At 43.7% G+C, this 1,321-nt stretch overlaps 1 protein-coding gene across 1 annotated transcript; it reads left to right on the top strand.

Moving 5' to 3' along the window:
- Positions 1-637: 637 nt before the first annotated feature.
- LOC110136039 (small ribosomal subunit protein eS26) lies at positions 638-1,087 on the top strand. Its single transcript, XM_020891494.2, is given in 2 exon segments — positions 638-751; positions 754-1,087. Coding segments are annotated over 2 exon segments (345 nt in total). The 5' UTR covers positions 638-660; the 3' UTR covers positions 1,008-1,087.
- Positions 1,088-1,321: the final 234 nt, after the last annotated feature.

A 1,321-nucleotide genomic window follows, 5' to 3' on the forward strand; every position in this document is an offset into this window, starting at 1 on the left:
CTTCACATTCCAGGAGTCTGGCTCTAGGTAAGTGATCACACCATTGTTATTGTCTTGTCATGAAGATCTTTTTTGTATAGTTCTGTGTATTGTTGCAACCTCTTCTTAATATCTTCTGCTTCTGTTAGGTTTATATCGTTTCTATCCTTTATTGTGCCCATCTTTGCATGAAAATTTCCCTTTGGTATCTCTAATTTTCTTGAAGAGATTTCAAGTGTTTCCCAGTCTATTGTTTTCCTCTATTTCTTTGCATTGATCACTGAGGAAGACTTTCTTATCTCTCCTTGCTATTCATTGGAAATCTGCATTCAAATGGATATATCTTTCCTTTTATCCTTTGCCTTTTGCTTCTCTTCTTTCCACAGCTCTTTGTAAAGCCTCCTCAGACAACCATTTTGCCTTTTTGCATTTCTTTTTCTTGGGGATTGTCTTAATCACTGCCTTGACACTGCACTGTCTTGACACAGTACAATGTCACAAACCTCCATCCAGAGTTTTTCAGGCCCTGTGTCTATCAAATCTAATCCCTTGAATCTGTTTGTCACTTCCACTATATAATTGTAAGGGATTTGATTTGCGTCATACCTGGATAAAGTCATTCAGATCATACCTGAATAAAGTCATTACAATATTTTGCTCTCTCGCCTCCGCGCTTCCAAGATGACCAAGAAAAGAAGGAACAACGGTCGCGCCAAAAAGGGCCGCGGCCACGTGCAGCCTATTCGCTGCACCAACTGTGCCCGATGCGTGCCAAGGATAAGGCCATTAAGAAGTTCGTCATTCGAAACATTGTAGAGGCCGCAGCCGTCAGGGACATTTCCGAAGCGAGTGTTTTCGACGCCTGTGTGCTTCCCAAGCCGTATGTGAAACTGCATTACTGCGTGAGTTGTGCCATTCACAGCAAGGTAGTCAGGAATCGCTCTCGGGAAGCCCGGAAGGACCGAACACCTCCACCCCGATTTAGACCTGCGGGTGCTGCCCCACGTCCTCCACCAAAGCCCATGTAAGGATCCAAGTCCTTAAAGACTGAAGAAATATTGGTTTCTCTGAAGAGACAATAAAATGGAAATTATACTTAAAAAAAAAATATGGGAGATGTACTTTTGTTGTTGTTATACAGTCACTAAGTCATGTTCGACTCTGCGACCTCATGGACTGTACACCTACAGGCTCCTCTGTCCATGGGATTTCACAGGCAAGAAAACTGGAGTGGGTTGCCATTTCCTTCTCCAGGGGATCTTCTCAACCCAGGGATCAAACCCAAGTCTCCTGCATTGGCAGGCAGATTCTTTACCATCAAGCCAGCAGGAAGCCCATATGT

This window comes from Odocoileus virginianus, chromosome 2 (genome assembly GCF_023699985.2).
Source record: "Odocoileus virginianus isolate 20LAN1187 ecotype Illinois chromosome 2, Ovbor_1.2, whole genome shotgun sequence".
NCBI classification, from domain to species: Eukaryota; Metazoa; Chordata; class Mammalia; order Artiodactyla; family Cervidae; genus Odocoileus; species Odocoileus virginianus.